The sequence below is a fragment of the Saccopteryx leptura genome, chromosome 11 (assembly GCF_036850995.1).
Source record: "Saccopteryx leptura isolate mSacLep1 chromosome 11, mSacLep1_pri_phased_curated, whole genome shotgun sequence".
NCBI classification, from domain to species: domain Eukaryota; kingdom Metazoa; phylum Chordata; class Mammalia; order Chiroptera; family Emballonuridae; genus Saccopteryx; species Saccopteryx leptura.
In genome coordinates, this window is record NC_089513.1 from 62,576,026 (window position 1) to 62,588,851 (window position 12,826).

The 12,826-nt window shown below is 56.0% G+C and overlaps 1 protein-coding gene across 4 annotated transcripts in view; it reads left to right on the forward strand.

The window, feature by feature from the left end:
• MGLL (monoglyceride lipase) overlaps nucleotides 1-11,361 on the forward strand; it is a 156,723-nt gene extending 145,362 nt beyond the window's left edge. For all 4 annotated transcript variants that reach the window (XM_066352172.1, XM_066352171.1, XM_066352173.1 and 1 more), the window contains 2 exons: nucleotides 5,101-5,316; nucleotides 8,342-11,361. In XM_066352172.1, coding sequence (XP_066208269.1) covers nucleotides 5,101-5,316; nucleotides 8,342-8,467 — 342 coding nt within the window. In that variant the 3' untranslated portion in view covers nucleotides 8,468-11,361. The remainder of the gene's footprint in view (nucleotides 1-5,100; nucleotides 5,317-8,341) is intronic.
• Nucleotides 11,362-12,826: the final 1,465 nt, after the last annotated feature.

The following is a 12,826-nucleotide window of genomic DNA, read 5'->3' on the forward strand; positions in this document are numbered from 1 at the left end:
AGACTCCCACATGCGCCCGACCGGGATCCACCCGGCACGCCCACCAGGGGGCGATGCTCTGCCCCTCCGGGGCGTCGCTCTGTCACGACCAGAGCCATTCTAGCGCCTGGGGCAGAGGCCAAGGAGCCATCCCCAGCGCCTGGGCCATCTCTTGCTCCAATGGAGCCTTGGCTGCGGGAGGGGAAGAGAGAGACAGAGAGGAAGGAGAGGGGGAGGGGTGGAGAAGCAGATGGGCACCTCTCCTGTGTGCCCTGGCCAGGAATCGAACCCAGGACTTCCACACACCAGGCCGACGCTCTACCACTGAGCCAACCGGCCAGGGCCAAATAAAGTGCTTTAACACAGCACCTGGGGCAGAATTTAATGCTCAATATAGTCATTATTTTAAATGTTATTTTAATTAAAAATATAATTTTGCATTCCATCATGGAACAGATTTTTTTTAAAAGTAGGTCAAGAGATTAGACTATAGGGGTAGTATCTAGATTTTTTTTTTCTTAAACCAAGTTTAAGAAAACTTGCTTGACAGGTAGGGTTGCAGTGGATAGAACATCTACCTAAGATGCTCAGGTTCCAGGTTTGAAGCCCTGAGGTTGACAGCATGAGCGTGAGCTCATTCAGCTTGAGGGCAGGCTTGCCAGAGCCCAGGGTCACCGGCTTGAGCAAAGAAAGGGTCACTGGCTTGGCTGGTGCCCTCTGGTCAAAACACGTATAAGAAGTAATCAATGAACAACTAAAGCAGGGGTCGGAAACCTATGGCTCACAAGCCAGATGTGGCTCTTTTGATGGCTGCATCTGGCTTGCAGACAAATCTTTAATAAAAAAAATAATAATGTTAAAAATATAAAACATTCTCATGTATTACAATCCATTCATTTTCTACCGCTCATGTTCATGGTTGCGGGTGGCTGGAGCCAATCACAGCTGTCCTCCGGGACAACACCAAATTTTTATTGGATAATGCTTAATGGACAGGGTCGTTGTATGGCTCTCACGGAATTACATTTTAAAATGTGTGGCGTTCATGGCTCTGTCAGCCAAAAAGTTTCCTGACCCCTGAACTAAAGTGACACAACCACAAGTTGATACTTCTTATCTTTGTCCCAGTCTCTCTCTCTCTCTCTCTCTCTCTAAAAAATAAAGAAATAATAAAAATAAAAATTATAAAAAAGAAACCTCCAGCTGTAGATTGTAACTATCTTTACTGTGCTTTAGGGCAGTCTCTTCCCCACAGAGAGACAATGTTCAGAAGTCCGAAGCCCCCGCTGGCATATCCCTGGCTGGCAAGCTCAGCCTTGCTGAGAGGTCTCGGAGCCCCAGGAAACAGGGGAGCACTAGAGGATTGCTGAAACATGCACAGGAGGCCAGGAAAACATTCACAGCCTGTGCAACTTAAAACCCAGAGGAACCTTCAAGGCCCCCTCTGTGGGAAAACCGAGGCCCGGAAGGAGTAAGGCTTCACCTAAGGCTATGTGGTTGGAGGTCTCTGAGGCAGAAAGGCCTCCGATGTGGAGTGGCTCTCCCCCTCGCTCCCCGGGGCAGGTTCCGATGTGCCCCACCCACCATCAGCTTCACTGTGGGGCCAAACCCCAGCCTGGTGCTTGTACCTGTATCGCCTCATTGAATTACCTTAGAACCCTCTCAGGCATTTCCACTGTGACCCCCTTTCACAGATCAGCAAACTGAGTCTCGGAGAGAAGAGCCTCGCCCAGACCTCGGCTGGAAAGTATCAAGGCTGGGTGCGCCTCACTCTTCTTGGCTCCCTTGCAGTGTCAGCTGACACACACACACACACACACACACACACACACACACACACACACAGACTTCCATCTCAGCTAGGAGGAGCACCCCCGAAGGTCAGCCCTCTGAAGGAAAGATGAGTCACTTGGATGTGGACCCACACCCACAGCCTCCAGCTGACATGTCCCCACTGACATATTCTCAGCTGACAGGAAAGATTGTGATAAAAATATGGGGGTGGGGGAGTGCAAGAGATAGGGCCAAAGACTGGATCTTTGCTTTATGTTTTCTAATTAAACTTTTTGTTTTGATATAATAACGATTCACATGTAGTTGTGAGAAATAATAGAGTAGAATCCCATAGACCCTTGACCCAGTTCCCCTCAATGCCCACCTATTACAAAACTATAGGACAGCATCACAACCGGGACACTGACATCGGTACAGGCAAGCCACAGGACACTATCACCACAGAAGCCCCCCCCCCCCCTCGTGCTGCCCTTGTATAGCACACCCTCTTCTTCCGGCCTCACCCCTGACAACCGTGTTTCTATTCCCCATTTCTCAAAGTCTGTCATCTTAAGCTCTCGGGAAAACAAAGGCTGTCGTGACTGGGCCAGAATGGCTACTTCAGGGAAGGGTTTGGGCCCTCCGAGCCTCAGTTTCCCCGTGAGGTTTGGCCCTCCTTTCTGTTCCACACTCCACTTTCCCTCAGTCCCTCGTCTTCTGCGCCAGGGCTGGTAACACCCGGGGCCTGCCCTTTCTCCCACATATCTGGAGGCTCCTTCCCTAGGCCCAGAATCAGTCATTGTGTAAACAGGGCCGACGTGATCAAGACATGGAGAGTGAAGCCAAGAACAGGAAGCCACTTGGGCTGTCAGAGCAATCAGAGCTGGGGGCAGACTTCCCAAGGGGCCTTCTGTGGACAGGATGTCTCGGGTTAGCAGGGCAAGGTGGCAGGTCACTTCAGGAAGGTGGTGGTCTAGCGGGTCTGGCCCTGTGGGCTCCTAAGGACATGCCTCAGCCCTTATTCTAGCCTGGTAGCTCAGCTGGTAAGAGGTTGTGGGTTCCATCCACACTCAGGCCACATACAGGTATAAACCAATAAAAGCGTAAATACGTGGAGCAACAAATCACTCTTTCTCGACCCCCACCGCCTCTCCTTCCTATCTCTCTAAAATCAGCTTTAAAAAGATGTTTTTGAATCACAAGGACTCATCCCCTGCAACCAGGGCCCCGGTCACTGAATGCAGTAGTTAGCAGGGCAGTCAGCCTGCAGAGACCCAGAGCCCACAAGGGGGCTGACACAGGAGAGGAGCTTCTTTCTGTGCTCGGTGTCTTCTCCGTGTCAGCAGCCCCACGCGCTTCAGCAGATCTCACTCTCTGCTTCTGCAGTGTGACTCTCTGCCTGGGCACCCAGCTGCCTCCCTCTTCTGCTTGCGGTCTGGTATGTGGGAGGAGAGAAGTAGGACAAGCCTTGACAAGAGGGTGCACACAGCACTGCAGCTCATTTCCCATTGGCCAGAATGTGGTCATGTGACCACACCTACCCGCAAGGGAGGCTGGGAAATGTGGTCTTATTCTGGGTGTTTGTGTTCCAAATGAAACACCCCGGGTTCTATGGGGAGGAAAGAACGAGGGAAGGGATAATCATAGGCAGGTTCTTCCTCCACAAAGCAGGGATGAGAGCCATTCCTCAGACAAGGTGCTTATGAAGGTTAGTCGGGTTGGACACTTAGTGCACACACAGAGGAAGGAAGAGCTCAGGGGTGTTAGCTATGCTTGCTTCTTTTCACTAAATGAGATCTTACACCGATGCGTTGGCGCTGTCTGGGTACAGAGCACCTGTCCGGTCAGGGGTGCTGCAGTTGCATTGTTAGCCTCAGTTCTCGACAGACCCCAAGCCCCAGGTCACCCCTCTCACACGGGGCTCCTTGCAGACCCTGGACAAGCCACTGCTGTGGCCGTGCCCTGCCTGTGCACTGTCCGGCGGTCTGTTTCCCCTCTCAGCACCCACACAAATGGCCTGGCCCTGCAGGATTCACACCAACTCTGCTGCAGGAAGTGGCTAATCCATTTTATGTGGCTTACCCCCTGGGCTGGGTTGCCTAATCTGTTTCAGGTGGCTTTCCACCCGGGCTGGTTTGCCTGCTCTGTCCCCAGCACGGTAGGAATCAGGGATCGCAAGGATGACTCAGAATAGCCTGTCTTGTCTTGGCATGGATCCGGCATTCTAGCCCAGGCCTGTAGGAGCAGTACCAGAATGAGGTGTGGCCCCACCCTGGCAGAGTCAGATTGGAGCTCAGCGGGACAGCCTCACACAGAGCCGCTGCCAGTGCATTTCCCTTCAGCTGTCCCCGCGTGTTCCTTGACCCCATGGCCCCTCTGCTCCCTCCCCCGTACCCACACGGTGTGGCACTTCTCCAGCTGGCCAAGAGTCCACTGGCAAGAATGAGGCAAATGAGACCACGGACGGTTGTGGCCTCACAACTCCCCATGTGGGCCTGAGAGAATTCTAGAGACTTTTCACCCAGATTTTGTGGGGGCAGTGCCCCATCTGGGGCAACAGTGAGTTCCTTTAGAGGCTGGAGAAGTGAAGTCAGGCAGAACAAGGACAGGGTGTCACAGTAGCCACGTGAAAGGCTGGGTCAGAGTCTGAGCCATTAGCCAGGAGAGTGTCAGAGTTAGGTCCTGGGGAATCTGATGATTGCGTAGGGAAGACCCAGCCCCTGTATATGTCCCCTAGAGAGGCAGTGGGCATCCCTGTCAGAGTGGCAGGCAGCCTCTGCCACCCAGAGAACATGGAGGCTAAAGCCCTCACTGCCCAGACCTGCCCTGGACTTCTCTCCCCCAGAAGCCTATGGGGTGGCACCCCATCAGAGTGCCTCAGGGCCCCTCAAACCAGCCTATACCTTCCACCATGGCCCCCAGAGCCCTGCACTGTGTGTGCCTCTCGCCCACTCCTACAGATGGACACTAAGGATGGGGAGACGGGCTGAAAGTCAAATCCACACAACTGACACCAAGATATCTTTAGAGCTATTCCTGAGTGAAATAGTCCATAAATAATACAATGCTGCCCATATAAAAATATGTAAGTCAGAATACGTGCTGTTGTCTACAGGCACAGGTGTGAATGTGGAATGCACGGAGCAAAGGCTGTGAGGAGAGGCATCAATGTGGTGCAGGTCTGAGCCATGGAAGGGCGGCCATACTGCTGGCTCTGGGCAGCTGCGTCCCGGACCGAGAGGACTGAATGGAATCAGCTCTTCAGACCAAAGCAGAAGGAAGAGCTAACAGAAAATAGAGAAGTCTCTCACCTGCAAACTGATAGAGCCTCTCTCTTTTGTCCCTCAGGTCGACCTTTATAACGCGGATCCCCTCATCTGCCGGGCCGGACTGAAAGTGTGCTTCGGCATGCAGCTGCTCAACGCCGTCTCGAGGGTGGAGCGGGCCCTCCCCAAGCTGACCTTGCCCTTCCTGCTGCTCCAGGGCTCTGCTGACCGCCTGTGTGACAGCAAAGGGGCCTACCTGCTCATGGAGTCGGCCAAGAGCCAGGACAAGACCCTCAAGGTGAGCGCCTGACCCCCTCTCTTCCTCAAGGTGGGGAAGGTGGTGTCCCTTTAGGCCTGTCCACCTGGACCTCCCTAAGTTCCCCCCAGGACAGGGGCGCGGCCAGCTCGGCCCTGTTGGGGAATAAGAACCGAGAATACAAGGCAGCCGTTGATTCTCAGTAAGAACACGAGTCACTAGCTCATTGTTCACGGGAACAAGCTTGAGAAGGAGAAACAATACTCAGATGCCCTGGTCGAGAGAAAACCCACACTGGGTACGGGCAAGGAGAGGTCTCCAAGACCGTGTCCCCACTTTCCGTGCCCACGGTCTAAAGGCACGTGGCCGCCAGCCGCCCTCAGGCTGGCTTTCTGCAGCAGCTTGGGGCCAGCCACACAGCCATGGACTCTGGGTGCTCCAAGACCGTGTCCCCACTTTCTGTGCCCACTAAAGGCACGTGGCCGCCAGCCGCCCTCAGGCTGGCTTTCGGCAGCAGCTGGGGCCAGCCACAGCCATGGACTCTGAGTGTGCCAGTGCAGCGTGACACGCAGCAGCTGGGGGCCAGCCACAGCCATGGGCTCTGGGTGTACCAGTGCAGCGTGGCACGGCAGGCTGGCTTTCGGCAGCAGCTGGGGGCCAGCCACAGCCATGGGCTCTGGGTGTACCAGTGCAGCGTGGCACGGCAGCAGCCGGGGGCCAGCCACAGCCATGGACTCTGGGTGGACCAGTGCAGCGTGGCACGGCAGCAGCCGGGGGCCAGCCACAGCCATGGACTCTGGGTGTACCAGGGCAGCGTGGCACGGCAGCAGCCGGGGGCCAGCCACAGCCATGGACTCTGGGTGGACCAGGGCAGCGTGGCACGGCAGCAGCCGGGGGCCAGCCACAGCCATGGGCTCTGGGTGGACCAGGGCAGCGTGGCACGGCAGGCTCTGGTCCGCAGCAGCAGCTGGGGCCAGCCCCACAGCCATGGGCTCTGGGTGGACCAGGGCAGCGTGGCACGGCAGCAGCCGGGGCCAGCCACAGCCATGGACTCTGGGTGGACCAGGGCAGCGTGGCACGGCAGGCTCTGGTCTGCAGGGAAGTCTGCAAAGGGGATGGACCTGGGGCTTAGCCACTGCCTGTGACACACAGACACAGTGGACTACCTTGGAGGCCTTTAGAAATGGAAATGTGATGTGGGGATCCAGCCATTCCTGTTTCTGTTTGTCTGATTGAACTGGGAAGAGCTCCTGCTTGGGGTGCCGGGGAGGAGGAGAAGCACCCACTGTGCACCTGTCAAGTGACAGTCGACCCTGAAGACACTGTCCGCAGTCAGTTGGGCAGACCACAGCCCCAGTGTACTGATGAATGGATGTGTCCCCAGACTGTGCCACTACAGCCTGTGCAGTAGACACACAAGGGCCCTGAGCCCAACCCATTTCCTGCTAAGTTATAAAGAGAGCGGGCAGCTCACTATGGATCTCACACTCACTGAGGGAGGGGGAGGGGGAGGATTCAAACTCACACCCTCTGACCCAAGCGCATGGCCCTCTGCATCCCATACTACACTGACAGAGACACTCACATCTCTGCAAGTGCTCCGTCTCCCATGAAGCTGGGCAGACCCCGGCCCACACCCACTGCTGATACGGGCTAGTGGCTGAGCAGGAAGCACAGGAGCAGGAAAGCCGCTCTTCCAGCGCTGGCGAGTGTCAGATGCCGTGGGCACTTCACAGTGTGGGTGAAGGTGCTCTACTGGAACAGGACCCCAGTGACCCTACAGAAGGAGGCCATGCAGAGCGTTCATGGGTTCATTCATTCTCCGTTTATTTGTTTCTTCTTTAATCCAAATGCTCATTGGGCACTGACTTTGTGCCAGGCCCAGAGAACAAGACAGGCAAAGCCTCAGCTTTCCCGCCCAGTCTGTCCTAGCAGATGAGCAACAAACAAATAACCAGACAGAATGACAGTGATGGAGAGGATCAGTGTCCTGAAGGAGACTCCACAGAGGGTGGGGACGGGGGATCTGCTTCGGATAGGGGGGCAAGCCTCAGGGCTGACGGTGAGAACATTGCAGCCTGAGGGGAGGGCAGCGGCAAAGCCCTGAGCTGCAGAAATACCGGTGTATGCGAGCAGCCGGGAGGCCAGTGCAGCAGGCGTGTGCTGAGCAGGGTGAGGCGGGGTGTGATGGGAGGGATCGGGCATCGGGAAGGGAGTCGGACTTTGTCTCTTAGTGCAACGAAGAAGCCACCAGAGCATTCTGAGTGAAAGACCGTGCTCTGACCTCAAGGCACCCCTCAGCTGTCATGTGGAGACAAGAGTGGAGGCAGGGACACTGGGTGGGAAGATGGTGGTGTCACCCAGGCCAAGAGGATGGGTTTGGCCTGAGGTTGTAGCACTGAAGCAGGGGACAGCCTAGCAGGCCCTTGAGAGGGTGTGACCGTAGTGACCAAGTGATGAGGCATGAATCCTGAGCTTGGGCTTCGACCAGTGAGGAGCCTGTGGCCCCTACCCCAAAATGAGTGACACGGGAGTTCCATTGGAGATGCCGACTAGAGAGTCTACTGGAAACTTGGGGAAAAGAATGGAAAGAAACCACAGGAGGGTAGTATTTCTAGAAGGTTAATAGCTTTCGAACGATACTGAGGAGACAGATAAGATGAGAGCAATATTGTCTTGCTGTGACGACTGGAGGTCACTGGAACCCATGCCAAGAGCAGCTGCTCTGGGCCAATGGGAGTGAAAGGAGGCTGGAATCAGCTGAGGTCCTAGTGGAAGGCAAGTAAGTGAACAGGGAATGGAAATTACGGTTGTGAGGTGGAGGTGCAGACTGCGCCCAAGGCTGGAGAGAGAAGCAGAAATAAAGGGAATGCGTGTGTTCGTTTAAGAAAGGAAGTGCTGGAACATGCTGGGACATTTTAATTTATTTGACCCATCATCTGATCAAAAGGCATTGGAGTTCTGGGAGCGTGGGGAGCGCTGAGGGGACTCGGGCTGCTGCCTGCGGCCGCCCTCTCTGCACCTGCAGCTTTCTGTCGCCCTGATTTCCTGTCTCTCCTGATTGCAGATTTACGAAGGTGCCTACCACGTTCTCCACAAAGAGCTTCCTGAAGTAACCAACTCTGTCTTCCATGAAATAAATATGTGGGTCTCTCAAAGGATAGCGGCTGCGAGAACAGGGTCCCCGCCCTGAGCACACGGTCCAGGCAGGCCGTCCCGCCGCTGAGGACGTGGGCAGAGGAAGGGCAGAAGCTGACCTCTCAAATGTGGCTTGCAAAAAAAAAAATTAAAAATCACAAATTGGAGGAATCCCTAGCATAATTTACTAAAGAAAAAAGGCATTCTTGTCATATGGTAGGTTATCCATCTCTGGATCTGCCTTAAGGGGTAGACACTTTATGCAAAAACAGAGATGGAACGTGCTAGAATGTCCTTAACACACAGCGCAGCCTCTGCCCTGCTTCTCCTAGCTCCCACGAGGTTCCCAGGAATTCCTGGTGTTATGGGACATCTGGCTGCAATAATTGGAGGAGTCCCCCTCCTGCTCACCCCTCCAGCCCCCTACTCCCTACCGCCTCTCCCCGCCTCAGCTGGCCTTCCTCTGGCCATGGTGGGATGGGGTGGCTGGAGTCACCTCCCCAGGCAGACTCCCGTGCCCTCTGAAGCCCAGAAAATGCCTGGCACTTACCCACAATGCATAGCGCCCCCATGACCTGTCAGCGCCTTGTCAGCAGAAGCTGGGCTCTGAGGTGGCCTGAAACTTCTTAGCCCAGAGAGAGAAGTTGGCAGGAGACCCTGCTCCCCCTTCCTTCCTTCCCTCAGGGAACCTGAGCTGCCCACTGGGAGTGAACTCAAGAGTGGACACTACGAGAGGATGATGATGTTGAAGAGGAAATGTCTAATATATAATGTATATTCTAAAGCAGAGACTGTTTGGGTATGTGGGTGGGTGGGACTAAGTGGGCTTGGAGGCACAAGAGCCAGAGGCCTCTGCAGAGGAGTGGGACAAGTTGGCCTGGGGACCCTGTGCTAAAGTCCCCAGAGGCAGAGCCCTGAGTGCCAGCAGAGGCAGTGGCAGGCTTGTCCTGGGTCCCCGCGGGGTCCTGCTCCACAACTGCCCTGGGAGCTCAGTGCTGGCAGCACAGCTCCCTCTGGTGGCAGGAGAAGGGAGCCCCAACTCAATGGCCCTGCAGCCGGTGGGCAAGTGAGGCTGGCTGATGGGGTCGACCTCTCCTAGCCTGGGCCCTGTAGGGCCTGCTCAGCCTTTCTCAGGTGCCAACCCCACCCTGCACTTAGCGCCAGCAATAAAGGGTATCAGTGCCCACTGCGGGGATACCTTCATTCTAGATTGGACTCGCTGTGACCTCATGAGGCTCCTTAGTGGACCTGTGACCACGTGGGGGGTGGGAAGAGCCACTGAGGAGCAGTTTCTCGGTGTTGAACCCCACGAAAGGTGCAGGCAGGAGCTCCAGACTACAGAAGAGGCAGCCAGTTCTCCGCAGGGGCCTCTGACTCTAGGGGCTGGGTCTCCCGCCCTCCTTCCTGTAGCAGCGGAACTGCTGCCTCTCACCCACACCCCGTTCTTTTAGGGCCTCGTCCAGGCCTCAAAGTGGGGAGCCCCTCTGTGCTCCCTCCAGGGACCTGCACACGCCACGGTGGCGCAGTGGTGCCCCTTCCAGCGGGCAGCCCAGCCACGCGTCCTCTCCCAGGGCCCAGGCTTGCGCTCTCCTGCCCTGGCCCTCGGGAGAGACCAGGGCCCAGGCACCCACCCCCTGGGCAGCGGGGCCAGGTCTGCACAGAGAGCAGCATCCACTGCCTCGTCTTACTCCTCTGGCTTCTCTCTGAGGGAGAGAAGAAGTGCCCTAAGAGACAAGGCCATGCTGTGCTGTGAGCAGAGTGTGAGTGTTCCTGCTTCTCAGCTAAGGACACAGGGAAACTGCACTGCAGTCCCTCAGGGCCCCGAGCCCAGACCTGGAATTCCCCCCGGAGCCACGACCAGCAAAGGCCACATGCCTCCCCGCCACCCACCTTTTCCAGAAGCAGGTGACTACGGTACCACCGCCCAAGTTAAATATCAGGCACATGGTTTGACCAGGAGTCTTTCGGATGCATGAATTTATTTATATGAATGTTCTTACAGAGACAAATTCAATCCCATTTACATATCTGGTTAAAGAATCGCCTATATTAAAAAGAAAACATATATATATAGTTGAAACCAGGGCCGACTCGAATCTAGAAGAGGGAGCGGGGACGGCAGCATGCCAGGCCCGCCCGCTGCCTGAGGCAGGAGCCCAGGAGCTGGGTCTGGAGTCTCCCGGAGGAGCTTCAGCAAAACCGTGCGAGTGGCCCGTGGAGTCCACTCTCCAAGTGGACAGCTCCGTGCTGACTCCTGGAGCTCCGAGGTCGTGCCGTGGCAGCACCCACGGGAGCTGGGTGTGGAAGGGAGGGGTCTCGGGCACAGCCTGCCCTTGCAAAGGTGAGAGGAGGGCCGAGGCCGGGCAAGGAGGAGACCCCAGGAACGCAGCTGATCCAAACCGACCTGGAGGAACGGACGCACATCGGGATACTAAGCCCAAGCATTGATATGGACTCAGCCCCTCCCTGTAGCTCAGAGGCCATGCTGGTCCACACAGAAATGCGTTTTATGCCTGAAAAGCTTTGTAGGCAAAGATGTCACTTGCAGCCAGTGGTGGGTCCCAACCTCAAGGGCCCCACTCCTTTGCAGGGACTGGAGGGTGGACGGGCAGCCTCCCTTCCACTCAGCAGTGACCTTAGCTTCCCCCTCAGCTTCCGGCAGGCACTGGAGTTCATGGCAAGAGCACAGAAGGCGCTCGGAACACCCACCTGGCTCTGCCCAGCACCTTGTGACAAGGCTGCACGCGATGTATTCTTTCTCTTGCCATTCCTAAAATAAACCCACTAGGATCACAATGATTTTCAAAGCAGTTCACCTGTTTGCTATTGTCACTGCAGCTTGACTCACCCCTACATGTATACTGTTAGTGGGGACATGTGTATCAGTTTAGAACTATTAAAGGAACCAATATGCCACAGCTAATCCGAATAAACCAGATCTTTTCTGAATGGTGTTATCTGTCTGTCTGATCCAAGCCTCGACAGGCCCTGCAGAAAGAGCAGCACTGAGAGCTTGGGCTGAGCCGGTCATCTCATACAGACCCGTGTGTGTGGACCGGTCATTCATACAGACCCGTGTGTGTGGACCGGTCATTCATACAGACCCGTGTGTGTGGACCGGTCATTCATACAGACCCGTGTGTGTGGACCGGTCATTCATACAGACCCGTGTGTGTGGACCGGTCATTCATACAGACCCGTGTGTGTGGACCGGTCGTCTCATACAGACCCGTGTGTGTGGACCGGTCATTCATACAGACCCGTGTGTGTGGACCGGTCATTCATACAGACCCATGTGTGTGGACCGGTCATTCATACAGACCTGTGTGTGTGGACCGGTCGTCTCATACAGACCCGTGTGTGTGGACCGGTCATTCATACAGACCCGTGCGTGTGGACCGGTCATCTCACACAGACCCGTGTGTGTGGACCGGTCATTCATACAGACCCGTGTGTGTGGACCGGTCATTCATACAGACCCGAGTGTGTGGACCAGTCGTCTCGTACAGACCCGTGTGTGTGGACCGGTCATTCATACAGACCCGTGTGTGTGGACCGGTCATTCATACAGACCCGTGCGTGTGGGCCGGTCATGTCACACAGACCCGTGTGCGTGGACCGGTCATGTCAGACCCGTGTGTGTGGACCGGTCATTCATACAGACCCGTGTGTGTGGACCAGTCGCCTCGCACAGACCCGTGTGTGTGGACCGGTCATGTCACACAGACCCGTGTGTGTGGACCGGTCGCCTCGCACAGACCCGTGTGTGTGGACCGGTCGTCTCACACAGACCCCTGTGTGTGGACTTGGCTCTCTGCCCTCCACACCCAAGGACTCAGCCTCAGAAGCAGACTCTGTGTGCATTCGGTTGCGTTGCAGACTTGACCGCCCTGCCCACCAGAGGAACTAGGCAGCCCCAGCTCTGGACTCCCCACTCCCTCCACAGTGCCTCAGGGATACGTGACACATCCGGAAACAAGCTCTAATCTGCACTGCCACCCGGCTCCCCCGGGGGCCTTCACCTCAGCACCGTGTGCCCCAGCTCTGCGGCTCTCAGACAGAGCTCTGGATGGCGCCCTCCACTCCGCTCAGTCTAGCAGTAAATCCTGTCACCCTGGCTCTGTTTCCCTCTGGCCCCACCGCTGGCCCTCCTGCCTTTGCCCTGTCTCCCACGTCCACTGTCCCCAACTTGACAGCCGTCCTGCTGGACACCTCCTCCATGAAGCCTTTTCCTACACCCAGGCCCTGCCCGGCCTTCTCCGGCAGGCTGCCGCCACCTTTCTCGCCGTCTACTCCGTAGCTCTGTCCTCAGCACCAAGTGAGCTGCAGGGTGTTGTCCTAGCCTTCCAGCCCCATCTAGTCCCCCAGAATTTCTGATAAAATATCTGTCCGGTGAGGGAGGGAGAAAGTGAGT